Source organism: Pelophylax lessonae (genome assembly GCF_965119305.1).
Source record: "Pelophylax lessonae genome assembly, chromosome: 4".
NCBI lineage: Eukaryota > Metazoa > Chordata > Amphibia > Anura > Ranidae > Pelophylax > Pelophylax lessonae.
In genome coordinates, this window is record NC_138771.1 from 314,463,703 (window position 1) to 314,490,778 (window position 27,076).

Sequence of the window (27,076 nt, forward strand, 5' to 3'; positions counted from 1 at the left end):
AAAGCGGTTCAGAGCTTTCAAGTCCAGAATCGGACGCCCCTTGCCCTCCTTTCTGGGCACAGTGAACAGATTTGAATAAAACCTCCCGAAATCTGTCCCTATGAGGCAACGGGACGACAAGAGATCCTGCACCGCTCGATGAAGATCGAGCAACCGATCTGGGGTCAAATGAAGATTTGAAGGAAAGAATTTGTTCGCCGGCCGCGAAAGGAATTCGATCTTGTAGCCCGATCAAATGATTTCCTGAACCCACCTGTCTGGAATACGGAGCAGCCAAGGTTGGAGGAAACCGCGCAAACGTCCAACCCACCCCTGAAACGAGTGAGGGCGCCCCTTCAGGCAGTGGCGGACTTAGCCGCCGCACCAGCCTGGGCAGCCTTTGGCTTGCCTGCCCAGGGCTTTCTCTGGCCACCCTGGCCCTTGAAGGGTTTCCCCTTGTCCTGTGCCTTGAAGGCACGAAAGGACCCCTGATTTGGTTTAAAGGAAGGGCCCGCTTACAGCGAAAGAACTTACCCTTAGGATTCTGGGGTAGCAGAGTGCTCTTGCCCCCAGTGACACCTTTAACCAATTCATCCAGGGAATCCCCAAAAAGACGATTCCCCGCATAAGGGATGTCAGACACTGTCTTCCTGGAAGTCTGGTCAGCCGACCAGCTTTTTAACCTAATCAAAAGACGGTTAAGTACCGCGACCCCCGATAGGCGAGCCTCATCCAAGGCCGCATCACACAGATACATGACCCCTTGGTAAATCTGTCCACCATCTCCAAGGTAGTGGGGGGGCAGAATCAGTCACGAGGGTGCGTTTGAGCACCTTAGCCAAATCTGCCACAGCCTGAGCCACCATGACGGAGGCGAAAATAGGTTTCAGCCTGGAACCCGCCACCATATAGGAATGGCGGGCAAGGGATTCCAGCCTCCTATACGTAGGGTCCCGGGAAACCGGGGAACCCTCTGTGGGTAACAGAGTGGCCCTGTTCAATCTAGATACAGTGTGATCCACTTTAGGAGCCACAGTCCAGCGCGAATCCGTAGGAGACGCAAAGGGGTAACGGACTTGAAACCGCTTTGGCACCACAAAATTGCGCTTCAAATTGCGCCATTGTTCATTCACAGTTTCGTGAAACTCAGTGAGGCAAGGGAACACCTGCGCCGCCTTACGGGATCTGCGGGTACAAATAGAGGAGCGCTTGCCCGGAGGATTGGGCTCATCCTCCAAATGTAGTGTATCCTTAATAGCAGTAATCGGCGCAGCCATAGCTGCGCGTTCCTCGGCCGTCCCAGGGGGGGGAATCCTTCCCCTCCTCATCCTCCCCCCTCCCTCTCCCCATCGGACTGGGAAGAATGAGACACTTCAAGGGGCACACTGTCTACGGCAACCATATCAGAATCCGAAGAAAGAGAAAGCCTAGGCCTCTTTAGTATCCCGTTCAGCCATCAAAAGATCCACTTTGGACGCTAAAGTGGCAAGTGCAGCAGTCAGAGCAGGCAGAGCAGAAGATCCAGAGGAACCTGAATCATCCACTAAGACTGGGGGAAATTTGCTTTCCTGGGACTCAAGGTACTGGCCCTTTAAGCGCACAGCGATCCCACCGCAGTACACCACTATGAAGGACTATGCAAGCAGACCCCGCAAGTAGGAATGAGCTGACAGCCAGAGATATTCCCCACAAAAAACAGCAAAGACAGACCCCGCAAGTGTTACCACATGCCTGCCGATCTCCACTGCAGTTGCCCATAGAAAGTAATGGGAGGCTCCGGGAAAATGGCCGCCGACATGTGCACAGAAGAACACATTGCCACACACAAGATGGCGCCGTAAGGAGCCAAAAACGCACTACATTCATTGCTGCAGAAGCGCCCACAGTGAAGCCAGCAGCATGCCCACACCTAAAATGGCGGTTTTAACCTCGCAGCGGCCGCCGCACATGTCTGCACCCCAACACACACAAAATAGTGGCACTCAGGAGAGGGACCCCCACATAGCGTCCCAGACGCTGTAGAGCCCCCGCACGGTCCGGGAGTAAAGGACCCCCGAACGCACAGACATGAGGGGATACCACAGACACATCAGACTGCCATCCCCAGACAGAGGTCCCACACAGAATGTACTTACCGTACCCAATGGCGTGGGCGCCTCTCATCGACGGGAAGCCTCCCACCCCAGGCGGTGGGGGTGCCGTCAGCCAAAAACGCAGGACGCTAGCAACGCACGGAGCCGCGGTTGAGACGTCCAATCGAGGTGGCCACCTCGCGGGCTTTCATCCCTGAGTACAGGGACAGGTCGTTTGCGAGGCCAGGGCGTACGCATAGCCTGCTAAACGCTTGATGGCGGGCTGGGATTCCATAAGGCCCACTGTCCTGGAGCACCAGGACGACCAGTCCGACTCCCAGATCCGCAACGCTGTCGTCATCCGAAGATCCGACTAACTCAATTCTGACAAATAAACAGCTAGTAGTGCAAAGAAAAAACACATTTGCAGAAAATAAATCATAAAACAGAAGAAAGGCTGAGACCGTAGCCCCAGCACAGGGAGAGCCTATCTTACTCCTAACTAGGCAGAAGACAAACTGAGTTTGGATGGCTGATAGCAGGGGGGTATTGGACCAGTGGGACAGCCCCCATAGGTGTGTCTATGTAAATTACTTTGTTTTTAACAAGTCTTATGCCTAGCTTGCTCCTATGGATAAGAGGTCAATACCCATTGGTGAAGACTGAATGAGTGGGCGGCGACTGTCAGAGGACGTAAGAGAAATAATTTTTTCCCCCACTGTGTGTGTGTGTGTGTGTGTATATGCATGTATATGGAGTTATATATATATATGTGTATATGGATATATAGTACTGACCAAAAGTTTGGACACACCTTCTCATTCAAAGAGTTTTCTTTATTTTCATGACTATGAAAATTGTAGAGTCACACTTCAAGAGGTAGTCACCTGAAATTGTTTTCACTTCACAGGTGTGCCCTGTCAGGTTTTAATAAGTGTGATTTCTTGCCTTATAAATGGGGCTGGGACCATCAGTTTTGTTGTGCAGAAGTCAGTTGGATACACAGCTGATAGTCCTACTGAATAGACTGTTAGAACTTGTATTATGGCAAGAAAAAAGCAGCTAAGTGCAGGAAAACGAGTGGCCATCATTACTTTAAGAAATGAAGGTCAGTCATTCCAAAAAATTGGTAAAACTTTGAAAGTGTACCCAAGTGCAGTCACAAAAACCATCAAGCGCTACAAAGAAACTGGCTCACATGCGGAACGCCCCAGGAAAGGAAGACCAAGAGTCACCTCTGCTGCGGAGGATAAGTTCATCCGAGTCACCAGCCTCAGAAATCGCAGGTTAACAGCAGCTCAGATTAGAGACCAGGTCAATGGCACATGGAGTTCTAGCAGCAGACACATCTCTAGAACAACTGTTAAGAGGAGACTATGTGAATCAGGCCTTCATGGTAGAATATCTGCTAGGAAACCACTGCTAAAGAAAGGCAACAAGCAGAAGAGACTTGTTTGGGCTAAAGGACACAAGGAATGGACATTAGACCAGTGGAAATCTGTGCTATGGTCTGATGAGTCCAAATATGAGATCTTTGGTTCCAACCACCGTGTCTTTGTGCGACGCAGAAAAGGTGAACGGATGGACTCTACATGCCTGGTTCCCACCGTGAAGCATGGAGGAGGAGGTGTGATGGTGTGGGGGTGCTTTGCTGGTGACACTGTTGGGGATTTATTCAAAATTAAAGGCATACTGAACCAGCATGGCTACCACAGCATCTTGCAGCGGCATGCTATTTCATCCGGTTTGCGTTTAGTTGGACCATCATTTATTTTTCAACAGGACAATGACCCCAAACACACCTCCAGGCTGTGTAAGGGCAATTTGACCAAGAAGGAGAGTGATGGGGTGCTGCGCCAGATGACCTGGCCTCCACAGTCACCGGACCTGAACCCAATCAAGATGGTTTGGGATGAGCTGGACCGTAGAATGAAGGCAAAAGGGCCAACAAGTGCTAAGCATCTCTGGGAACTCCTTCAAGACTGTTGGAAGACCATTTCAGGTGACTACCTCTTGAAGTGTGACTCTACAATTTTCATAGTCATGAAAATAAAGGAAACACTTTGAGAAGGTGTGTCCAAACTTTTGGTCTGTACTGTGTGTATATACATATATATATATATATATATATATATATATATATATATATATATATATATATATATATATATATATATATATATTACACGTTTCTTTTTATTTTTTTTATTTTTTATATGTGATCACATAACTATGTGTGTTCTCAGCTGCATAAGGGGCTTGGGGAGATAGGGGTGGAAACTGCAGGGTGTGTGTCAGCAGGACACAGAAAAATTGCAGTACACTGATCTTCCCAGTGATTAGTTGCGCAGGGGTTTGTGTCAACACAAGACTATTGGAGGATTGGCAGACTTCTCCCAGCACAGCCAGAAAACTGACCACACTGGGATGTGCTCTTGTGTCTAGTGTGGTCAGTTTTTAATAGGAAAGCTGTAGAACTTGCAGGGTCACCAGGCATTTCACACAAAGGAAAGCATTAAAAGTGAAAGGATGCTTTTTAAGACAAGTACATGTTACAACATACACTATGGGAATATGAGATATTGAGGTAACATACTGCACATTTTAACCTGTAACCAAATTGTAACACTTGAAGAGAACCTTTCACTTTACCCATTTATGGCAAAGGGAGAGGCTCTCTTAAAACAACCCCCACCTGCAGATACTTATCTTTATTGCGCTTCCTTTACCTAAATCTCTTAACCCTTATCCTTGACTCTAATCTTAGCCTAAGGCCTAGTACACATGATCAGAAAATCGGATGAAAAATACCACTTTTGAATCGATAGTATGATAATCTAATTGTTAGTACACAGTGCTTGAGAGACGATCTCAACGGTCTTCCTGAAATTATCCGAAGGACAAACACGAAAATGTTTCTCATACGATACCAGATCGTACGATTTTTACTTAATCAGTACAGTTTAAATCCGAAAAAAAACGGAAGAGCAAGACCACGCATTCTCAAAAACGACAATACAGCACATTACATCACTTCAAAGTTGTATTCTGTCATGCGAGAACTTTCATAACTTATGTAACCTCTTCATTTTTGATATGAGCCTAGCCTGCAAAAAAGAAAATGGACAGTCATTTGTCCAGTGTTCTCATCGTGTGTACGAGACCTAAAATTCTTATCTTTTATTGGGAATATTTGCAGATTTTTGTGCATTTTTGGGGCTGGATATAGTCATGACTTAATCTTAAAGGGCAAATGATTCCAAAACCCCCATTCTTTAAACTGTTACTAAACCCAGGACCCTGCATCTACTATATCTGGTCTCCAACAGTACACAGAACATGGAAATGCAATTATTTTAGCAAAAATAAAATGATCAGTGGGTTAAATGTGAGCCTAGGGGACCATAGAGACATTTGATCCTATATAGAAGGATCACATGGGCTCTTTGGTCATCCCAGTGAGAAGCCGACCGTCCTCCTCTCTCAGCAGGGATTGAGCGCGGGTTTCAGGTGGCAATCGGAGCCGCCGGTCCGCTGTATCGGCTTCCCTGCTGACGAGCGGGGGCGGGCGCTGTACATGTACAGAGATTCGCCTGGGAGCGGCTGCCTGCCGCAGTATATCTGCAGCGGGCAATCGTAAATTGGCTAAAGTAGGTCAAATGCAGTTCAGGAGTAGATCAATTGCAGGTCACATGCACCTGTCAGTGAATTCTGAATGATCTCAGGAGGCTTCCCAATCTGAAATCAAAATGATCCCATCAACACATCAGTCCCTAATAAAGGTAGAGGACTACTTTTTCCCTACTTGACAGATTTCATCCTAATGGTGTGGTTCTCTGTCAATTTAAATGTTTAGGTATTAGTACCCCTCCCCCCAATCCCCTCTCCCCTCACTTTCAGTTACAGGGGAGCTGGGGACAGGGCCAAGCCCCACTGTCTGTCTATAAGCTCAGAAGTGGGCCCACACGAGTGCAACTATAGGAAGAGCCAGAAGCCCCAGCGGGGGACCTAAGAAAAGGGGATGCAGGGCAGCTCTGTGCAGTTCCATTGCACAGAGCAGGTAATGGTAAACCGGTTTTCTTTTTAAAAGTGCATTTACAACCACTTTAATAAATGTGAATGGTGTTTTGCAATGTAAACTTAGTGGACCAATAGAGCCCCTTATAACAGTAAGGTCACTCTTACAGATGCAATAATGGAATTACATTTAATGAGATTTCCAATTTCTACACTATCTTTGCACATGTACAGATTACCGAGAATGTTTTTATATAGTAAAAAACTGAAAAAGACATGGCAGTCATTTCTAGGAAGGCAGTTTGAGCATGGCCAAGATATTGGAACATTTGGGCTTCACAATAAGATAAATGGACTGAAATCAATCTCTTCAAAATGTCGAACTATAGTGAGGGAAAAAAGTATTTATTCCACTGCTGATTTTGTACATTTACCCACTGACAGAGAAATGATCAGTCTATAATTTTAATGGTTTATTTTAACAGTGTGAGACAAAATAACAAAAAGATCCATATAAACGCATTTCAAAAAAGTTATTAATTAATTTGCATTTTAATGAGTGAAATAAGTATTTGATCCCCTATCAATCAGCAAGATTTCTGGCTCCTAGGTGTCTGCTATACAGGTAACAAGCTGAGATTAGGAGCACTCTCCTAAAGAGTATGTATAAAAGGCATGTATAAAAGACACCTCTCCACAGAAGGAATCCATCAATCAGATTCCAATCTCCACCATGGCCAAGACAAAAGATCTGTCCAAGGATGTCAGGGAAAAGATTGCAGACCTACACAAGGCTGGATCCGGCTACAAGACCATCGCCAAGCAGCTTGGTGAGAGGGTGACAACAATTGGTGTGATCATTCGCAAATAGAAGAAACACAAAATAACTGTCAATCTCCTTCAGTCTGGGGCTCCATGCAAGATCTCACCTCGTGGAGTTTCAGTAATCATGAGAGCGGTGAGGAATCGGCCCAGAACTACACGGGAGAATTTTGTCAATGATATCAAGGCAGCTGGGATCATAGTCACCAAGAAAACAATTGGTAACACTACGCCGAGAACTGAAATCCTGCAAAGCTTGCCAGGTCCCCCTGCTCAAGAAAGCACATGTACAGGCCCATTTATAGTTTGCTAATGAACATCTGAATGATTCAGAGGAGAACTGGTGTTGTGATCAGATGAGACCAAAATAAAGCTCTTTGGCATCAACTCAATTCGCCGTGTTTGCAGGAGGAGGACTGCTGCTGCCTATGACCCCAAGAACACCATCCCCATTGTCAAATATGGAGGTGGAAACATTATGCTTTGGGGGTGTTTTTCTGCTAAGGGGACAGGACAACTTCACCGCATCAAAGGACGATGGACAGGGCCATGGACCATCAAATCTTTGGTAAGAACCTCCTTCCCTCAGCCAGGGCATTGAAAATAGGTCGTGGATGGGTATTCCAGCATGATGTTGACCCAAAACACACGACCAAGGCAACAAAGGAGTGGCTCAAGAAGAATCACATTAAGGTCCTGGAGTGGCTTAGCCAGTCTCTCCAGACCTTCATCCCAAAGAAAAAAAGTGGAAGGAGCTGAAGGTTCGAGTTACTAAACGTCAGCATCAAAACCCTAATGACCTGGAGAGGATCTGCAAAGAGGAGTGGGACAGAATCCCTCCTGAGATGTGGGCAAACCTGGTGGCCAACTACAAGAAACGTCTGACCTCTGTGATTGCCAACATGGGTTTTGCCACCAAGTACTAAGTCATGTTTTGCGAAGGGGTCAAATACTTATTTTACTCATTAAAATGCAAATCAATTTATAACTTTTTTTAAAATGCGTTTTCTGGATTTTTTTGTTATTCTGTCAAATTTAAAATAAACCTACCATTAAAATTATAGACTGATCATTTCTTTGTCAGTGGGCAAACCTACAAAGTCAGCAGGTGATCAAATACTTTTTTCCCTCGCTGTAGCCTTGCTGGATGAATTTGGGAGTACCAGATTGTTTAGACCGTGAGCGGAAATTGGCAGGCCAGAATGCAACAAAATATTGTGGATATTGGTGTTTCAAAACTGGTACAGAGGCATGTGTAGTGTATTCCTGTCTTGGCTGTATGACGTTATCCATGCTGTGAATCAAATGTGTTTGTAGTGCTCTATGAAATCAGATGCTGGCTGGTGACCAAGTGGAAGTAAACCCTCCTATCGGTTTCAGCCAAGGAAGCTGCTATCTTGGCCTCTGTTTAATCTTCAACTACCATGATGCTGCACATGTAATCTGTTATAACTTCAGCCATTGGCTGGTAGGCAGTTTTGGTTGAGAGCACAACTGATCTGACAGCATTCCTGGTGTTCTATCCGATTACCACTACCCATTACGTTCTGACCAAAAATATATACTGCGCATACGCTATGCGTTCCACACACTTCTCCACTTCACTACCAATGGAGCCCATGAGATTGTTTAACAGCGGCAGCAGACATCTTCCTACACCCAGCTACGTCTTGAATTTCACAGTAATTTTACCAATAAAGTGAGCGTATATAAATAAATATCATATATTGACATCTGTGATGCTGTTTGGATGTTAAAGTTTAGCGTGAGCATTGCAGGGTGTACAAACATGGCCTCCGCCACCTTCCTACTGCTGGCATCCAGCTTTCTACAAAATGTAACATGAAAACAGCATCACAGATATCAATATACTATATTTATTTCTATTTCCTTCATTGACGGATACAGCTCCTGATATTTATAACCATTGGGTTATACTGCCCTCTACAGGAGTAGGACACTAGGCAGAAAATATTTCTGGCTAAACCAATGGGCAGTTCCAGGGGATAGACTCCCCCTCTCTGCTATAGCCACTCAGTTTTTTTCTGCCTAGTCAGGAGTAAGGACCTATGTCCTTGCTGGGATCTTTAGTCCTTGCAAAATTTTTTAGATAGAAAATTTTTTTCCTCCTTGGTTTTTTCCTGTGAGATCTACAATCAACTGTTGGACTGGGCGACAGGCTGGATAATGTAGATCCAGTGGTCACCCCAGTCTGGGCAGCGAGTGTGCGCAAACCTCAGCTCCGCGCTAGGTCGGCGGCGACATAGCTTCACTGGACGGGGGCTGGCCTGCGAGTTAAACGCCTCGCGAGGTCGCATACAACCGGGTCTCGGCCGAGTCGCAGCATTCCTCCATGCCGACAGCCCCTCCCCCTATTTCGATGGAGAGGGGTTCTGTCTGGAGGGGTGCCCGCCTGGTTCCTGGTATGGTGAGTAGCTGTCCCCCCTCTCCCCGTAGAGGCTTTTGGGGTGGATTTTGGCCCCTCCTTGGGACGGTTGGACCCCCACGTTCCCCTCCTTCCTGCAGGCACCCCTCCTTGCCAAATCCCTTATCCTGATGCCCCCCCCCCCCACGCTGGGGCTGTTTGGGTGGTCTGGCCACTTTCCTAGGATGGGAGTAGGATGCTGACTGGTGATGGGGGTCAGGGGTGCGCTGCCGATCAACTGTGCAGGGGGGTTGTACCTGGTGGGGGCTCCTGCCAGGGCCCCCGTCCTGACTGGATCTGTCCTTGAGGCCTGGTCTCCCTCCTGGGTCCCTGTAAGCTTGTAGTGTCACGCTGGGCCGCCATTCTGTTGTAGCCTGTGTGTGTGTGTCTATACACGGTGGCCATGTTTGTGTAGTCCGTCGGCCATTTTGTTGTGGTTTGCCTTTGGAAATAGTGGCGGCCATGACAGTGGGGCCCTGTGAGTGGTGATTTCGGCGGTGGGACCCCTCCTCGTCCCTTGGTGCTGACTCCTGAATAATTTTCCTGGATCATTTTACTTCCTGATCGCCATACGTGTAGTGCAGATTCCCCTGGTGGCTGCAGTTGCCTGTCTCTGTGGGTGGTGAGTCTGGGGGGGGTCCTTTTCCTCTCTGCTGAGGATCGCTTGGCGCTTTGTGCCTGGCGACCAGGTGGTGCTTCCAGTGCAGTGGGGGTTGTCCCTTAGCAGTGTTTTACACTTTTTGTGGGGTCCCCCGGGTGACTCATGGAGTCTTTGGAGTATGTTTCCCCACCTGACCCCCCCTCTCTGAGACCGCGGGGCCCTCCGGGTCTAAACCATCCATCCAAGCACTGACGGTGGTCCTGGAGTCCCTTGTGTGCCGGGTGGATGGTCTTGCGGGCTAGCAAAAAATGCATCCCCCCCTCCTTTCCCCTGCCCTCATCTGTCTCATCAGATCCTGAATCTGATTTGGCCGCCGCGGACGTGGGTCACCTTGCTGGGTCTGCAACCACTCGTCTGGAATCCTCTGATAGTAAGGTTTATTCCTTTACGTCTGCGACCGTGCACGAAAAGATGCTGGTGGATGCACTGATTGTATCTGTATGTGAGACCCTGAAGATGGAGGATACAGCTGAAGCTGCAACGGAGGCACAGGTGCCCTTTGGCAGTCACAAGCCATCCAAAGTGGCAAAGGTGTTTCCTTTCCCTGCCTATTTTGACAGAATTGTCGCAAGAGAGTGGGGGCAACCGAAGCATCCCCGTGAGGTCCCTAAGCGCTTTACTAGGCGTTACCTCTATGAGGTGTCCCTTCTTAAGAAGTGGTCTGTGCCACCGGTGGTGGACCCTGAATTTTCCAGTTTAAACAAGGAAACCATGATTCTGCTTGGAGTCCCCAGCCTTTAGGGATCCGGCTGACCGGAAGGTGGAGGCTGTGGCCCGCACTATTTACAGGTGGCGTTATCCTGTTCATCTTACCTGGTGATTCACAGGGATAAGTTGGTTCTTCGCCCCTGTCCGTCGTTCCTTCCAAAGGCTGTCTCTGATTTTCATTTGAATGAAGACATTGTGTTGCCTTCCCTGTGTCCCAAGCCTAAACATCTGAAGAAAATCGCCTTGCATGCCTTGGATGTGATCTAGGCAATTAGGGTTTACCTGGCAGCTATGGAGTCTTTCAGGAAGTCAGACTCTCTCTTTGTGCTCACGGATGGGCCTCAAAAAAGGTTGTCTGCTTCCTCTGCGACCATTTCCAGATGGATTAGACAGACCGTGGTTCAGGCCTATTCCATCAGGGGTCAGGTTTCTTCTTTCCCTGTCAAAGCCCACTCTACTAGGGCGTTTAGTGCCTCCTGGGCTTTCCCTCATCAAACGTCAGTGACGCAGATTTGCAAAGTGGCCACACTTTTACTTTTGGCCACACTTTTTCGGTGCACACTTTTACAAAGTTTTATAAAGTGGATGTGTTGGCATCCGCAGATGCTTTAGCCGCAAGGTTTTGCAGGCTGCTTTTTAGGAGGACCTGATCCTCTTTGAGGGTGTGTTTGTTTTTTTCAGGTGGGCTCCAGTTGTTTGGTTGAGCTCCTGTTGCCTGGTTGGCTGTTTAACCTTGGGAATTTTTTTGTTGTTCCCACACCTAATGTTTAACACTGCTTTGGGACATCCCAATGGTTAAAAATATCAGGAGCTGTGTCCGCCAATGAACGAAAGAGAAAATGGGCTTTTTGACACACTGGAAAATCCATTTCTCTGATGTTCTTTGATGGACACAGAACCCACCCCTCTGTGGAGTTATAATTCTCCAGACACTGCTTGTAACAAAACTGAGTGGCTATAGCAGAGAGAGAGCGGGAGTATACCCCCTTGGACTGCCAATGGGTGTAGCCAGAATTCTTTTTTGCCTAGTCTACTGCCTAGTCTACTCCTGTAGGGGGCAGTATAACCCAATGCTTATGAATATGAGGAGCTGTGTCCGTCAATGAACATCAGAGAAATGGATTTTATAGTAAGTCAAAAATCCCATTGTTTTTTTTTATGCGTTCACTTTATTAGTAAAATTACTCTGAAATTCAAGACATAGCTGGATGTAGTAAGATGTCCGCTGTTGCTGTTCTATTAGATTAACGCTACCCATCAGCTCATGAAGTGTTTGGAACACATAGCGCCGTGGAACGCATAGCGCATGCGCAGTAAGTATTTTTTGGTCAGGACGTCACTTTTCCGTTACACAATCTGATGGGTAGCGGTAATCTGATAGAACACCAGCTTACCAGGAACGTAACTGTTTTTGAAATTGTTAAATCAAAGGGTTTACTTCCGCTTTAAAAACTGCCACCTGTGTAAGGAATCCCAGTTATAGCTGAACTGCAATGGTGGTAAGTGCATGGTGTGGCTCATTGTCTTTTGAGTTAAACTCAACCACAGTGCCAGCAGTTTTGTCTGCTTGGTCAGCTTTAACAACCTTTGCCAAGTCCCTATCATACCATATAGCAGCTGTTATCAAAGACAGTGCAGTTCTGAACAGGGATGTCTGCTTTTTTTTTTTTTCCATCCACTGAGTATATATGTTTTATGGCCCATTCTGTTACATGTAGGATTTATATTGTGAAAATGTCAGAGCTACTTTGTGCACTGTCCACACAAATGGTAGGGAAATGTGCAATTTGGAAGCACCTTCATTCTCCCTACAGTGCATTGCGAAAGTATTCAGCCCCCTTGAACTTTTCAACCTTTTGCCACATTTCAGGCTTCAAACATAACAATATAAAACTGTATTTTTTGTGAAGAATCAACAAGTGGGACACAATGATGAAATGGAACAAAATTTATTGGATATTTCAAACTTTTTTAACACAAAAAAACTGAAAAATTGGGCGTGCAAAATTATTCAGCCCCCTTAAGTTAATACTTTGTAGCGCCACCTTTTGCTGTGATTACAGCTGTAAGTCACTTGGGGTATGTCTCTATCAGTTTTGCACATCGAGAGACTGAAATTTTTGCCCATTCCTCCTTGCAAAACAGCTTGAGCTCAGTGAGGTTGGATGGAGAGCGTTTGTGAACAGCAGTTTTCAGTTCTTTCCAGATTCTCGATTGTATTCAGGTCTGGACTTTGACTTGGCCATTCTAACACCTGGATATGTTTATTTGTGAACCATTCCATTGTAGATTTTGCTTTATGTTTTGTATCATTGTCTTGTTGGAAGACAAATCTCCGTCCCAGTCTCAGGTCTTTTGCAGACTCCATCAGGTTTTCTTCCAGAATGGTCCTGTATTTGGCTCCATCCATCTTTCCATCAATTTTAACCATCTTCCCTGTCCCTGCTGAAGAAAAGCAGGCTCAAACCATGATACTTCCACCACCGTGTTTGACAGTGGGGATGGTGTGTTCAGGGTGATGAGCTGTGTTGCTTTTACGCCAAACATAACGTTTTGCATTGTTGCCAAAAAGTTTGATTTTGGTTTCATCTGACCAGAGCACCTTCTTCCACATGTGTGTTATGTCTCCCAGGTGGCTTGTGGCAAACTTTAAACAACACTTTTTATGGATATCTTTAAGAAATGGCTTTCTTCTTGCCACTCTTCCATAAAGGCCAGATTTGTGCAGTATACGACTGATTGTTGTCCTATGGACAGAGTCTCCCACCTCAGCTGTAGATCTCTGCAGTTCATCCAGAGTGATCATGGGCCTCTTGGCTGCATCTCTGATCAGTCTTCTCCTTGTATGAGCTGAAAGTTTAGAGGGACGGCCAGGTCTTCGTAGATTTGCAGTGGTCTGATACCCCTTCCATTTCAATATTATTGCTTGCACAGTGCTCCTTTGGATGTTTAAAGCTTGGGAAATCTTTTTGTATCCAAATCCGGCTTTAAACTTCTCCACAACATTATCTCGGACCTGCCTGGTGTGTTCCTTGTTCTTCATGATGCTCTCTGTGCTTTAAACGGATCTCTGAGACTATCACAGTGCAGGTGCATTTATACGGAGACTTGATTACACACAGGTGGATTCTATTTATCATCATTAGTCATTTAGGTCAACATTGGATCATTCAGAGATCCTCACTGAACTTCTGGAGAGAGTTTGCTGCACTGAAAGTAAAGGGGCTGAATAATTTTGCACGCCCAATTTTTCAGTTTTTTTTTTATTTGTTAACAAAGTTTGAAATATCCAATAAATTTCGTTCCACTTCATGATTGTGTCCCACTTGTTGTTGATTCTTCACAAAAAATTACAGTTTTATATCTTTATGTTTGAAGCCTGAAATGTGGCAAAAAGGTCGAAAAGTTCAAGGGGGCAGAATACTTTCGCAAGGCACTGTATATACATTGGACTTGATTGCAGTATGAAGAAGGCCATTGGCAGCATAGATATGGTATGTCTGTGTTTGTTTGTTCTGGAGGAGGGTTAGATTTCAGTCTTATTTGGCTTTTCATCTCCACACAACAGGTGTTTTTAATCAAACTATTGAGCTATGAAGTCCTACATCTACATCTGTTAAATATAGCTTAGGTCATGTTGGCATGTTTTCACTGCAAAGTTGTTCCTTGTGCTTTAGTTGGGGCAAAACAATATACTGCAATATGCAACTAAAGCTTCCTCATTGACCTCACTGTTTCAGAGCCTCTCCAAAAGCCGGTTGCGCTTCAGGGGTAGAAGTATATTTTGAGGACGAGGTCCCTAAGCCCCTACTAGAATGACCAAGACATCTTTGCATTGAAAACCCACGATCTTCATAATAGGTAAGTGGATCCTATTAGAGTGTATTTGCGGTATATATACAAAAGTTTTACATCCTCCTTTGTCCATTTTAAAAACTGAAGTTAATGAACAAATGTGCACAAAGGCAAGGATATAAAACATATATAATCTGTTAAATGGGATTTGTGAAAAAATCCACTATAGGGGGCATTTGTATACGCAACACCAATGTTATTACCATCCTTTCATTCTTCTTTGTTTTTCAGCTTATCAAAGCAGCTTCTTCAGTTTTGATAAGTGTAAGGTCCATACCCCAGGATTTATAGCCACACAGGTAACTTTGTCACATTATTCCAATCACCATGGAATATTTCAAGTCAGATGTTGATTGTCCAAGAAGAATGAGCGGTATGATAGTTTGTGAAAACATCCTGTTCTGATTACACAATCCAGTTCATTGGTACTGCAATGTGTGTTAAAGTGATATTAAAGGAATTTTTTTTTTTTTTTTTTCAAATAAACATATTATACTTACCTGCCTGCTCTGTGCAGTGGTTTTGAAAAGAGCAGCCCCTACCCCCCCCCCTTTACCTTGCTGAGTGCCCTCATAGCAAGCCACTTGCAATGGGGGCACTCATACATGCTTACTCCCAAGCCCCGCTTTGTGTGTCCTCAGCCCTGATCTCTCCTCCCTTTGCTGTGATTGACAGTAGCGGGAACCAAAGGCTCTCGCTGCTGTGTCTGAGCCAATGATGAGGAAGCTTCTCTCGTGCACATTACTTGCTCCAGACTGGGCTTTACATGATTTACACAGCTGCCTTTTTAACATTTCTACCCTGTTATTTGAAAAGACCACAACTTTAGCTATGAAAATCGAAGAATTAAAACCTGCTGCAGGATTCCTAGCACAATGGGATTGGATTGTGTAATTAGAACAAGATGTTTGAACCAAACCTATTGCACCTTCCATTTGGTTCATAAAGAATCAATATCTGCGTTGACAGACACATTCCATCATGATTGCAATAATGTGACTATGTGGCTATAATTGCTGGGGTGCCTTATGTTTCTGACACTCTTTAGAACTGAATAATAGGCTTGGATAAGCCGTGAGACGTCTTTAAAATCAACGAACAAGTCCAGTTGAATGCAATTACTACTTTGCTATACCATGACCTGGATAAATGACAACCTAGACCAGGGGGGTTCAACCTGTGGCCCCAGAGAGTTTAGCATGCCAGCTGACACAGGCAGGGTCTGTAGGGACAATGGTGGTGCTGTGCAAATATTGCAGCTTTGGCAGCCTACATTGAAATGCCAGGCAAATGCATGCCTGGAGCGATACCAGGGCTGCCATGTTTGCTAAAGCACCCGGAAGCAGGGAATGCAGGGGCGCCAGGTAAGTAAATGCTGCATGGCTGTATCTAGGGGAGTGCTGGGGTGGGATGCCGTGCAAGCACAGCAGCCTATGTACATCTGTAGGGACACTGGTGATGCCATGCAAACATAGTAGCCACGGCAGAATACATTGACAAGCCAGGCAAAATGCACGCCTGGAGGGATGCCAGGGCTGCCATGTTTGCAATATCATCGGCCGAAGGGAATGCAGGGGTATCAGGCAAGTAAATACTGCATGGCTGTATCTGGGGGATACTGGGATGGTCTTTAACCCCCCCAGTTTTCAATTGCACCCCTCCAAAGCCCCTCCCACCTCGCTACACAGCACAGCCGCAGGATGAACTGCTCATCAGCTATCCTTATTGTTAGTGTATTTTATTGTGTGGCCCAAGACAATCTCTTCTTCCAATGTGGCTTAGGAAGGTCAAAAGGTTGGACACCCCTGACCTAGACAGACAATATAATGCTCCTAAACCTGAAAATAAGGTAAGGAATTTGGTTGCTACAGTTTTAAGTTGTTCCACCTAAGTGGGTAACCTATTTATTTCTTCAGGCTAATCTGCTTAAATTCCCTATTGTCTATTTATTGCCTGTTTTTCTTTTTATACCAGTGTAATGTCAACGGTAACTACACCTGTGAACAGATTTTCAACTTCTAATTCTACGGGTCCTAATTCAGCTAGAGGTCCCCCATCCAGATTCTCCTCTTCAGCAAGTCATTTTCCATCTGCTGGCTTTTATTCAGCTCCTCCTAGTACTGGTACTCCACTTCGACCCGGGGCAGAACCTATGTTTCAAAGGTCATCTGGTTTTGGTTCGAGATTACTATCACCGCCCCCTTATGCATCACAGAGGTATGCTCACAAAGACCCTACTGGACCCGAGGGCTACCATTACTTTGGCCAAGGCTACTAGATGAAGTGGTCTGTGCTGCTTTTGGCCCCTTCAGTCCGATGGAACCAATGATTCAGAAATGAAAATGAATGTGTTGTCTCACCTCAACCCTTGTTCTGTTCCTATCCTGCGGAAACAATACTTAAACAGGAACTGGATACCCCCTGAGTAATGTTTAGAACAGATAAAGCTCTGTTACCTTTTTTTTATTTTTTGGATTGTACACTCAGAGTGCAGTGAACAAAACAAAGTTCTTATTGTACTGATCCACATAAATGGTCCAAAAATCTAACTATCAAACTCATCCTCTACCCCTAGCAAAACTTCCTGTCCTTGCTCGCATATGATCTCTATACTAATAAAAAGGAGTGAATTTAGCACAGGAAGTTATGTAACAGTGGGAAAGGAGGGGATAGTTCTTGTTTACCACCCCTTTTACAATCTGATTTACAGAAAATAGATATTATTGAAGGAGAGTTCCTCAACTCCAGCCCAAACTTTTTTTAATTTAGAGTAGTAAAGGATAGGAACATCTATTAGTTTTTTTTTTTTTCTTCTGTCTGTGACTCCATTGAGAGATATTTACTCTCATTTTGTGTCCCAGTGATACCCCACATTAGGGCAAGAAATAAGGAAAGGAAACCACAGAGCAATACATATAATACAGAGATTCCAACCTTTTCCAGCTATCCAGTAAAATGTGCTTACATTGCCACCTTTGAGCTATCCAATCAGATTCAAACCTTCCCTGAAAGTTTGAACCTGATTGGTGATTGTAGGGGAATTCCTCACCTACTTATAAGAATACATTTGCTTTCATATTATTACTTTTCTACCTTTAAAGTGACCCTATCGGCACACCGTCATTTGTATGCAAAATATACCTGCTAAAAGAAGAGGCAATATGCTTACCTTTCTGGAGATCCATGCCTTAACCAGTTTGTCTCCAGAGCATTTTTTTTTTTTTTTTTGTCGCTTACATAAAAATCTTTTTTTAATTTTTGGCAATAAAATTATGTAAACCCCCAGAACATTATATTTTTTTCTGAAAATAGAGGCCCTGTTTAATAAAAGGGTGATTGTTGCAGTTTTTTATGGCACATGATATTTGTGCAACTGTTAAATGCAAATTTTCTGGAAAAAATATAATAAAATAGAATTTTAGTGCAAAGGCACACCATAGAATACCCGATTTTAGTTAAAATATAAAAGGTTGCATCAAGTAAATGGATACTAAGCATTCCATGCCTTAAAATAAAACCCTTGACAGCTCATCAGTTTAGAGTTAACTTTGGAGCTCTTGTGTTAGAATTATTCTTCTCACATATCGACGTTCGTGGCGATTTGTCACATGTGGCTCGACTGTGGTTTACATAGCGTGCTTTGGGCTTGTGTTTGCATTCACGCAAGTGTGTGCGGGGCATTAATTTTAATATATTTTATTATAATGGTATTTTTTTTACATTTTTCTTTTGATTTTTTTTTTATTTAATTGCTATCACAAGGGGTTAATAAACTCCTATGTGATAGCATTAGGCAGGTGACAGGTACTCTTTATGGAGACATTAGGGGTCTAAAATACCCCAATGCCTTCCTTGGCCTACATACCATCTAACCAAGCACAGATTGGCTTAGTTAGATGTGTCCCCTGGCTGTACCAGCCAGGAAATGGTGGATCTGAAACCAGAAGAAGTGACATAACTTCCGGTTTCATTGTTTGCGTGTGAGATTGAGGCATGGGGTTGCCTTGGTCTCACAGAATTCTCTCTCCCCTAGCCGGTGGTTGGGTTCCCTGGCGCCAGTAAGAGCGGGATGCAGCCACCGGCTTGTGATTAAAGGTTCACTCTACGTTCAAGGAGCTGAACTGGTTAAAACGCTACCACTTTTCTGCTCCCCAGCCGCCGTAACTATTCCATGCTTCCAGGTGTGTGGAATACCTACTTTCCTGTCACACGCTGTGATTTCTTTCACCAGCTCATATGTCACTAGAGGAGGTATGAGCCAGCGGGAGGAACCACAGTGTCCAATGGGGTAAATAGGTATTCAGCTCACCTTAAGAGCCGGTTCACACATATATGCGATGACAGACATCGCATGTGATTTGCAGCGCACTGCTCTGCAAATCACATGTGATGTCTGTGCAATGCGAATTCAGCCATAGAAATTGTATGGCTGAATTCACATCGCATTCAGACCAAACTTGCACAGGACCCTTTTTAGTTCTGCGCCAGAATCGGATCACATGGGTGTTCACACCTATGCGATCCAATTCATGTCCGAACTGACACCCCCACGATATGCGAACTGATCTGGGTGTGTCGTTAACTTTGTATTGACACCCCCAGTGATTCGCATACAGCAGTGTAAACTGCCTGCGAGTTGAGTGCAATGCGGGAGTGCGCAGTGGATTTGCAGGATTCCCGCATCGCATGTGTGTGAACTGGGACTAAAGGTTTGATTCCCTGCAGCAAAGCTGCTGCTTTTGCAGCTGGAAAGGTAAATATATTTATTCGTTTAGCAGGTATGCTTTTTCTATACAAGTGACCCAGTAAACACAGGGTCACATTTAAGGTTCTACTGCTCATAGACCAGGAGGCAATTTAGAGTAAACATGTTGTTTTGCATGTAGGTTGGCTGAAGGAGCTTTAATCCACACACCTTACACATACTATACCTTTATCCACTAGCTTTCCTTTTTACAGAGTGATCCTAAGGCTAAAAGAAATAGCTTAGTCACAAAATGTAAATTCTGAGAAACATCTCTGCATCACAATACAATGTGGGAAGCCACATAAGGGACTTTTAGCAGTGTGAGTAAGCCATTGGTCTTCCAAAATCACAGAATACTGTAATGAAACAGAAACTATTGACCCAACTATATCCTGCGGTAACACTTAAGAATGTTTTTCTGTCTTGGAAGTTAAAAATCACATGTGTAGCTCTAGTTGAAAGACTAATTAAAAAGATCTTCATTCTTCTGCGCATTACTGACATCGGATCATCTATGAAGCAAAGTAATAGGTTTCTCATTTTACTCATTGTTATTTATAGCATTCAATATTTAAATGCAGAAGTGTTTATATTGTTCTGCTTATTAGCTAAACTTGTCTAATGTTCATGTAGAGAAAAAAGTTATTTTGCTAATACCCACAAGGGGGCACACTACACACAGTTTAATAAGTTCATGCTAGAAACCGTTACTCGCGACTGTGAAGATCAGTTTTGTAGGTCAGTTGCTTAAAGTGTATTTCCACTTTTTTACCTAAATTAGGATATCGCCTACTTTATATTTACTACGTTTCTTTTTACGTAGGATAAGTTAAATTATTTTAAAATAGTTTACAAATACCATCTAGCTTTTCCCTTCTATGTAATTTTAAGGAGGGGTTGTGGATCAATGTGTACAATAATCAATCCTGCCTGTACTGTGCTGGCAGATCATCAGTTGTTACCTAGATGTGTGAAGGGGGGTCAAAGATCTCATGGTTTGGGTGGTATATTTATGTAATGAAAAATAGCAAATGGAAGAAACGTGCATTTATTATTGTTTTCCACAGGGGCCTGCAAAGCATTGCACCCCCATTTTGTGAGTGCAATGTCAGGCTTCTGAAGATACTTTCTTCGGATCTCATCCCGTACCTCTGCAGGGCTTTCAGTTCAAAAACTGGAGGAAGTGTCAATTGACTACGAGAGCACTGATTACCACACTCGTTGTCCATTGAGAACTACAAGTACGTCTGCCACAGTGGAAGACGTGACATGTATTTTATTAATTTACAGATCTCTGTGAAGGAATGACATGGCTTTGTGGATGGAGTCCTACACAACCGCATACATTTTAAATGTTTCAGCAGCTGTAGGGGGAGAGGAACCACCACACCCTGTCACAGGGGGAGCTGGTGATTAGGAATGTGTTACACCCCAAAATATGGGTGTTACATGTTTCTTAGGGTAAACTTAGTTGCTTAAAAAAAAAATGTCTTACAGCTGTCCCCTAATTGCACATTTCCAACTGTTCTGAACAATACAAACTTCCTATAGAGTGCTATGTATAAATCTGTTAACTAAAACACAGAAGGATAAGAAATATTTTCTTATTAATTCTTATGCTGTGTGAACGTATAACAAATGTATAGTAGGGGTTTCTCAATTTTGACTGTAAAAGTGGAAATACACTTGACATTGTCTGTGAAAAAGTCCTCCCACCTACTGATACCTTGCCAACATTCCCCCGCTCCCCTTTCTTCTACTCTGACCTGAGCAAAATACCTGTTGCTGTCAGGTATGGGGAAGCAAGTACATTTTTCCTGTGTGACAGTTATCAGGTCTAGCAGCCAATTACTAGGCCTGAGCACAGTCACATAACGGGGGACTACATTAAAGAGGAAATATAGCTTTTCCCCTCCCCCAAATAGTTGTTTTCCCCTGCTTACCTGATACTGTGTTCTGCACAATAAGTATACTCACCTAGCCATGAGATCCAGCATTGACCTGCTGGGATCCTCCTCTCTGCAGCCGCAGCATGGGTGCAGCGCTGCCATGTTGCCTCCTGACAACTTCCGGTTCTTCCAGGTGCAGGCGCGCTAGGCCCGCCCCCTCCTCACTGAATGGGACCGTACATCATGCATCCCAGAAGGCATCGGGACAATGACATCATTCCCCTAGGTGAAGGCCGGAAGATGAGGGGTGGGCCAAGGCTTTTAGCAGGGAAAAAAAAACTAGTAAGTACACAACAAAGAAAAAAAAAAGAAAACCCTGATATCTGTGCTGCGAAAGGGGGCTACATGGAGAGGAGGAGAGTTCTGCTGGAGGGTGAAGGTCTTTAACACACTCTCTATGCTCTTAAAATAGGATTTTGGTGCCTGAAACAGAGGCACAGTGAATCACTGGAAAGGTATCATTGGGTCGGGGGACTTGTGATAGTGGGGCTGATTTACTAAAGCTGGAGAATGCTAAATATGGTGCAGCTGTGCATGGTAGCCAATCAGCTTAAGCTTGTTCAATTAAGCTTTGCTAAAAAAGAAAAACAACAGCCTGGAAGCGAATTGGCTTCTATGCAGATCTGCACCAGATTTGGCACTCCAGTTTTGGTAAATCAACCCCAGTGTCTCTTAAAAGGGAATGTATACTGTTTTTAACCCTTTTTGGATATACTTGTAAAAGAAATAAGCTTAATGTAAATAAAATCTGTGTTAAAGGTTTAAATATCATTTGTAATGATAAATGATATGTTTACATAGGGGCAGCCGTATGTTCTTACTACATACAAGGGCTCTGCTTCTGCTCTGCAGTACTATATAACAGTTGTTCTACTTTTCACTCCTCCTCACAATAAGTCTGTGAATTGTTTGGCCCAGAAAAAATAAATGCTCTCCCTGACATACAATTTCTTCTATTGTATAACCTACAAATTGTTTTTTTTTTTTTTTTTTTGATACAACAAAAACATCGGAGATCCAGCATATAAAATTACTTTATGGTAAACCATGCAGTAACAACTTAAAATATGTACTCAGTGAAGAACATTTTTGCTTTGCCTTTAATGTCTGCATGATAACGCCGCATTCTTAAAGATAGTTTTATAGCAGTTAAGGTCCAGCTCCAGCTGAAACACATTTCCTGGTTTTGGTTACAGTGGGGAAGAGTTGCCTAATAGCGCCTATTTTATCTGACCACATGGGAAGTGAAGAAATCTTTCCAGCAGGCAGCAATAAAACCTGACAGATGTTCTATCCCTGACCCGCTCTGCTACTGTCCTTAAAAAAAAATTATTACTGTCTGTGGCTACATTAAATTTTGAGGGAGCATCTCAACAGTGGCAAGAGCAATAAAATCCTGACCAGTTTAAACCCTTTCCCATTCTGCATAAAACTAGAAACATGTTTTGACTGGCATTGTGCTTTAAAGTGATCCTGTCACTTTCTAAAACGAAAGCTACTAGAAAGTATAAGATGCATACAACCAGAGTGCAACGCCAATGCTGGATGTCAGAGTGACTAAGCACCAGCACCCTCACATGCTCCCCCATACCTGTATTTTTCTTCCCAGTGGCAGAACTGGGCTGTGGTGGACTGAAGGTAAGGTATGTATAAGTAGGGATGTACCGATCCGATATTCGGATCGGAAATCGGCCCCGATTCGGACAAAATAGCTGGATCGGAGATCGGTAAAATTCAGCCTTCCAGTGGGCTGATCCAGTTTTTGCTGAGTAACGGCTCAGCCATCCCTTACTAGGTGCAGTACTAGTATGGGATGGGAGCCGCTACTTCCTGTATAGGTCCGCCTCACAGGCGGAGTGATATCAGATGCACTGTGAATGGAGGAGCCACACACATGAAGCAGCGGCTTTGTAGCCGCTTGCTTTGTGTGTAGCTCCGGATCTGTTCGGTATCAGCGATTTCACCTTGCCAGATATCGGTATAGGCATCGACTTCAAAAAAACCGGATCGGTGCATCCCTATGTATAAGTATATGCCAGTGATAGCTTGTATCTTCGCATTGCAAGGGTAAAGCATAAGTTAAAGTGGTTGTAAACCTCAGTCATAAAATCTGAACAAAGCACATATATCTGTAGTGTTTACTTGTCTATCTCCAAAGCTCTAAGTGTTCTCTCTGGTGTTTCCTTCCTCTGTTATCAGCATGAGTCACGGCTGAGAAGTTTTCCAAGCACATGAGTTAAAATTTGTGAGGGAGAGGAGAGCTCAGCACACAGCTTGTCTATCCACTAAACAGTTCTGCTGTGTGTGAAGGGGGTGTGATCCTTTCATCCAATCAGCTCTCACAGTGTATAAGAGCTGTAACTGTAGCTCTCCACCCCCTCCTCTGTGATACTGAAAAATGCAGAAGGATTTAATCTAAAATCCCTTTGAAGGGATGTAGAGAAGACTGCAGATAAACAAATAAAACGTATGTAGGAGGATTTGTTTAATCTCTGTGTATTATCTAATGCTATTCACTTCACTGGGTATATGGGAGGGTTTACAACCACTTTAACTTAACCTAAATTTTTTCACTAGAAATGTCCACTGGATTCATGTTCCTAGTTTTTAAGGATTTACAAGAAAGTTGCATAGATTCTCGTTAAACTATAGAAATGGGATGTGATTTGTCATCTGTAAAGTTCAGGAGCCCCTTTTTAAGGGCAGGTGCGTATCCAGCAATTATTTCATTAAATTCCCAATACAACAAATACATGAATAGCCTGTTTTATTTCTGTACTGTTAAAAACAAAAATTACCTTTAGGCCCCTTTCACACTGTCCGTCCGTCGGACGGACTCCGTTTATCTCAGTGGGGGATCGATCCACCGATCCCCCGCTGAGCAGGAGGATGACAGCTGTGTCTCCACGCTGTGTGTGGGGAGACAGCTGTCAGTTCCCCATGCATCTCTATGGGGGAATCGGATGGGAACGGACTGTCGGTCCGTTCTCATCCGATCAGCTGGACGGATGGAAAATAGGGTTTCCATCCGTCCAGATTTGATGGATCGGATGTCAGCGGACTTGTCTCCACTGACATCCGATGCCCCATAGGGATGCATGGGGGGACCGTTCAGATCCGCCAAAAAAACAGACAGGCAGATCTGAACGGTCCGCCTGTGTGAAAGAGCCCTTAGGATTTAGGACAACTGGATAGACCGACAAATAATTGCTCTGCCTATCTCCAACACACCGGGAGATTATTTTTTATATGAATGTGTTGTATGTTTTATTTCTATACCTCTGGATAGATCAAGTTTAGTTGTTAAAGCATTTTACTAGGTTTACTTTTTTTTCCATTCAAAGTTAAAGCAGTACTAAAAAGTGACTTATTCGCAATATGATCAGGATTTTTTTGGATAGTATGCTTATTTGTTTTTTTTTTTTTTTGTTTTTTTTTTTTAGTTCGTTTTCTGCATTGTATAGTTGAACTATCAAGATCTCCAGTTTACTTGCAATTTATGTCTAATATTCTTAATAGATGCAGGCTTGTTTGCGAAGGCTAGAGGCAAAGGTCGATAATGAACAGCAGCTAATGAGATATTCTTCTTTCGGTTATCTGACTACACACGTATGTGAGGCTGGGTTCACACGTGAATTGGTTTCCCCACATCCAATTCGCATGGCAGGAGAGTGTGGCTGGCTCTCAATGGAGCCAGCTCACACACCTCCAGGGTGGCTGCGGTCCACATTTAAAAAAGGTCCTGAGAGTCTTCTGCTCCGGTTCAAGTGCAAATTCAGGCAAAAAATTGGAACTGAATCGGTGAACAGAGACGCACTGGACCCCATACTGTGAGCCACGGCCACAGCATGTGTGAACGGAGCCTTAACGTTTACTGTCTTAATAGTGGTGTAGATCAGTGGTCCTCAACCCTGGTCCTCAGGGCCCACTAACAGGCCAGGTTTGCAAGATAACTGAAATACATCACAGGTGATCTAATTTGCTGCTCAGTGATTTCAGTATTCTAGTCTGCATCTCCCCAAGGTAATACTTAAAATCTGGCCTGTTAGTGGGCCCTGAGGACCGGAGTTGAGGACCACTGGTGTAGATGATTAAAGGAGTCAAAACTATTATTAGAAAGCACAACAAACAGCCTATTGATCTTTATAGCCATCAAGCATGTGGCATGGGGGTACAGGAGTGTTATACAGGTTGCAGTTACAATCGGGCCCCTTTGCAACCCAATATCCCATAGTCAGCACAGTATCTGCTGTTCATCCTAAGGAACTGAAAACCAGCTGGCTCTGCATCACGCGACATGTGGTTGGATGACCACATGATGCAGAGCATAGAGAAGCCAAGTGACACTTCCCCTTTGTAAACAGTGGGTGCCGTGCTGACAACATTGTCTGTCTGAGTGGGGAAGCTGCATACGTTTCCAGAGGCAGGGATTACAGATATATATTTAGGCTTTGCCTCTGGAAACAACAATGATGAAAAGGTCTTGTGAGGTTGCTTTGTATTTTGCAACAGTGCCCTAGAATTTGAAGCTACATCAAACCCTATCATTTTTACATTTTGGTGTTCGAAAGGGTGACTTATTGAAGCAGCTTTAACAAAGCTTATTCATTTTCTTATACTGACTGTTTTGCTTTGCAATTAATATTCCTGTTGCTGCATCTTCTGACTTTGTCCACTGTTCACTCAAATGCCCAAAGGGGAAAGAATAGAGGTGTAGAAAGCTAGGCTTCATTAGGAGCATGGTTATCCTTCATCTTTCTATGATTTGGGCCAGCTTGTTGCTTAAGTGTCCCTGGAGTAACAGTCACTGCATGAGAATGGTTTCCACGTCTCGTTACCCAGGAAGCTACTGGTGCCTGCTGTCTACTCTGTGCACACCTGTTCAGCATTAGCATTTGTAAATCTGTTACAAGAAGATTACTAATGTCTATACACTTGTGTGGTTTTGCCGTTTCCCTTGTTTGTTTTAGGTTGAACCTTTTTGTTCCAACTAGATTCTATGGCATAGCTGAACATCGTTTAGGTTTCAGAAAAGCCATGATCAATAATGCTGGTACCCACTAGTAGGATGATTAGTACGGATCTGACAAAGCACATCTTCCTGTCAGGAACCATACTGTTTTGGCTAACCTGTCTGTGTATGACCTTGTGGCATTCTGAATGTGAGGGTTAACAGATGCTCTCTATACTGTGTTGTGTTTTAATGTGCATTCCACCTGTAAAAAAAACTCCTGGTGTTAGTAAATTAAACATATGCTTTCTTTACGTGTGTGTTCTCTTTATTTCAGTGAGCAAAATGTTATGCTTAATCAGTATCGCAGCAACCAATCACATTCTTTCTTACTTTGACAGAAGAATCTGGCTGCTATAGGACAGACACACTTGTTCAGACTTTCGGATGTGCACCTACATGTTTAGCACATGATGAGATTTACTAAAATGAGTGCACCCAGAATCTGTTGCAGCTGTGCATAGTAACCAATACACAAAGAAACCAGGCACCGAGGGACTGTCCTTCAATGAAGTAGAATGATGGATGATGCTGCCGGGAGTGCTGCTGTCCCACACTCGCACACAAATGAGATCCATAACATAAGCAACAAAAAATAAAGGTGCTACCCCCCCCCCCCCCCCACAGCCAAGCAAGAAAACCTATCTGACATAAGGAAATTATAAAATTCTTAAGTTTATTGGCAGAGATAACTTCACAGTGGATAATTCAAAGCATACAAGATGCTGGCCCCCATGTATAATAACACAGATGGATGGATTGAGACAGTACCTTGTCTATGATCTTGAAAGGAGCCAGTGCAGATGGTGACAGCTCCAGGTAACCAATCA

The 27,076-nt window shown here is 44.1% G+C and overlaps 1 protein-coding gene across 2 annotated transcripts in view; it reads left to right on the plus strand.

Moving 5' to 3' along the window:
• Window positions 1-17,004, plus strand: part of ZNF346 (zinc finger protein 346) — an 82,698-nt gene extending 65,694 nt beyond the window's left edge. Inside the window, exons 7-8 of one of the 2 annotated variants that reach the window (XM_082255558.1) lie at window positions 14,425-14,545; window positions 16,514-16,625. In XM_082255558.1, coding sequence (XP_082111684.1) covers window positions 14,425-14,503 — 79 coding nt within the window. In that variant the 3' untranslated portion in view covers window positions 14,504-14,545; window positions 16,514-16,625. Of the gene's footprint in view, window positions 1-14,424; window positions 14,546-16,513 lie in introns of both variants that reach the window. The other variant, XM_082255557.1, reaches the window with a different exon arrangement.
• The last annotated feature ends 10,072 nt before the right edge of the window (window positions 17,005-27,076 follow it).